The sequence below is a fragment of the Sardina pilchardus genome, chromosome 4 (assembly GCF_963854185.1).
Source record: "Sardina pilchardus chromosome 4, fSarPil1.1, whole genome shotgun sequence".
NCBI lineage: Eukaryota > Metazoa > Chordata > Actinopteri > Clupeiformes > Clupeidae > Sardina > Sardina pilchardus.
The window spans coordinates 34,829,589-34,832,088 of record NC_084997.1 but is presented as its reverse complement, the minus strand read 5'-3'; the positions used below and the strand labels follow the sequence as shown (position 1 = coordinate 34,832,088).

The 2,500-nt window shown below is 46.4% G+C and overlaps 1 protein-coding gene across 1 annotated transcript in view; it reads right to left on the bottom strand.

Moving 5' to 3' along the window:
• asb11 (ankyrin repeat and SOCS box containing 11) overlaps nt 1-2,195 on the bottom strand; it is a 4,133-nt gene extending 1,938 nt beyond the window's left edge. The window contains exons 1-4 of the mRNA XM_062535288.1: nt 2,071-2,195; nt 905-984; nt 542-649; nt 101-251 (exon numbers count right to left, since the gene is read on the bottom strand). Of these exons, the coding sequence (XP_062391272.1) occupies nt 101-251; nt 542-649; nt 905-984; nt 2,071-2,167 (436 nt within the window). The 5' untranslated portion in view covers nt 2,168-2,195. The remainder of the gene's footprint in view (nt 1-100; nt 252-541; nt 650-904; nt 985-2,070) is intronic.
• Between the last annotated feature and the right edge of the window lie 305 nt (nt 2,196-2,500).

Genomic DNA, 2,500 nt, shown 5'->3' with positions numbered 1-2,500 from the left:
AGGTACACACAAAAACATACAGAACAGATAACACACACAAGCATGCACACACGGTACACATGAAAGAAGACAGAACAGATAAACACACACACACACACACCTCTCTTGGCGGCCTCATGAATAGGTGAGGCCAGGCGGTGCGCCGGGTGGTGGGCGGGGCCTAGCTTCAGAATGAGGCTGACGAGGGCGGGGTTTCCACTGCAGCACGCGTTATACAGAGGAGTGGCCCCGTCAATGGTCACGGCACTCGCCTACACACACACACACACACACACACACACACACACACACACACACACACCGAGACACAGTTTAGTTTCACTCACGTTAATGTAGTATTGGGAGTATTGGATGAAACTAGACATACACAGATACACACACACACACACACAAATATGAATGAATTTACAGGAACTAAGCATAAACACATAAACATTCACACACAAATGATGATACGTGTGCTCCATACTCTAGCAAGCAAGCACACGCACTCTAGCAAGCACACACACACACACACACACACACAGACGTTGATACTCACATCTGCTCCATACTCTAGCAAGGTCTTGGCACAGCTGAAATGGCCACCAGCACAGGCCTCATGCAGTGGAGTCACACCATTAGCTGTGCTCACACACACACTGAACCCCTACTCACACACACACACACACACAGAGAGAGAGAGAGAGAGAGAGAGAGAGAGAGAGAGAGAGACATCAGTTACATTCATTGTACAGCACATGCAGAGACACATACTGTAAGTTACTTACATTTACACAAAGATCATGATTTATTTTGGAATGTGTGTAAGTCTGTTTGTTAATGCAGATGTACTTATACTGAAGCACTGCAGTGTGTGTGTGTGTATGTGTGTGTGTGTGTGTGTGTGTGTGTGTGTGTGTACCTGAGAAAGTAATCTCCTCAGAAGTAGCAATCTGCCCTGTAATGCAGCTTCATGTAGTGGAGTCCAGTCAGACCACAAACCTGCGAAACACACACACACACACTTTAGATGTAAAACAAACACCAGTGATGAGTCTCTGTCACACACATTATAATCTGCATATAGCACGATGGAACTCTTTAGACCGTTGTGAGACAGGTCAGTTTTAGCCTACTGATGATGTGTTGTTGCAATGGTAATCCTGCTCAGTACTAGAGGAACCGCACGTTTAGACAAACAACAGCATCAGTTCCACACGGTCTACTGCATGTCTAGTGTATTTGTGAATCTCATAGTTACTGCATGATTAAAAACTGCAAATGCGTCTCTAAAGCCGGCTCCACATCCCTTATCTCCGTGTGTGCCATGGAAGAGAGTAGATGAGCATGTTATGTCTATCCTGGGGAACTCTATAATATCGGAATGACCCGCCACGGAGTGTGTGTGTGTGTGTGTGTGTGTGTGTGTGTGTAGTTTGATTAGGGAGCTTGTCCCTTTGACCATGGGCACATACTGTACACACACTCACACATACACACACACACACACACAGACAAAGACAGACAAGGGCCTGTCTGGCCATGCAGCCCATAATATGCAGAGATGAACCACAGGGGTGTTTAGTGGCCATTAGAGATCTCCTCACAGTGCATCACCGAGGAGACCGAGTGGAGATTAGAGATCATCCTCACAGTGGCACACACACACACACACACACACACACACACATATAAACACACACACACACACACACACACACACACACACACACACACACACACACACATCGGACAGGGAATGGAGCAGTAGACACAGACATGCTTACCGTCCAAATGGAAGATACAAAGAGAAACTTACTGTCAAGCACAGAGAGAGAGAGACAGAGACACTGGTAGAGAGAAAGAGAGAGAGCAAGAGAGAAAGAAAGAGATTGCTAGAGAAAGAGACAAATTGATAGAGAAAGAGAGAGTGAGAGAGAAAGAGATTGATAGAGAGAAAGAAAGAAAGAGAGAGATTGATAGACTAAGAGAGAGAGATTGATAGAGAGAAAGAAAGAAAGAGAGAGATTGATAGACTAAGAGAGAGAGAGAGAGATTGATAGAGAGAGAGAGAGAGAGAGTTCTTACCGTCCATGAGAGGGTTGTATCTCCGCTGCTGGTGGACGTGGACGCCCCTGCCCCACAAGTGACCCCAGGAGCCCAGTTCAGTCTGCACAGCAGCCATCGTCTCTCTCTCTCTCTCTCTCACACACACACACACACACACACGCTGAGGTGCTGAATGTGGAGGTAAGAGCGGTGGCTTTATATTGTATGTGTTCACACTCCTCCTTTCTCTCCACCCCCTCTAATACACACACACACACACACACACACACACACACACACACACACACACACACTCTTACGAACACACTACCTTGTTCAACCAGTACCTCCCCCAACACACACAAATACACCTCCCACCATTTCCTACCCTCAAACTCCCACACAGACTTTTCAGCAATTCCCATCTTTTTTACCTCTTTGCACACATACACACACATCAAACAGCTAT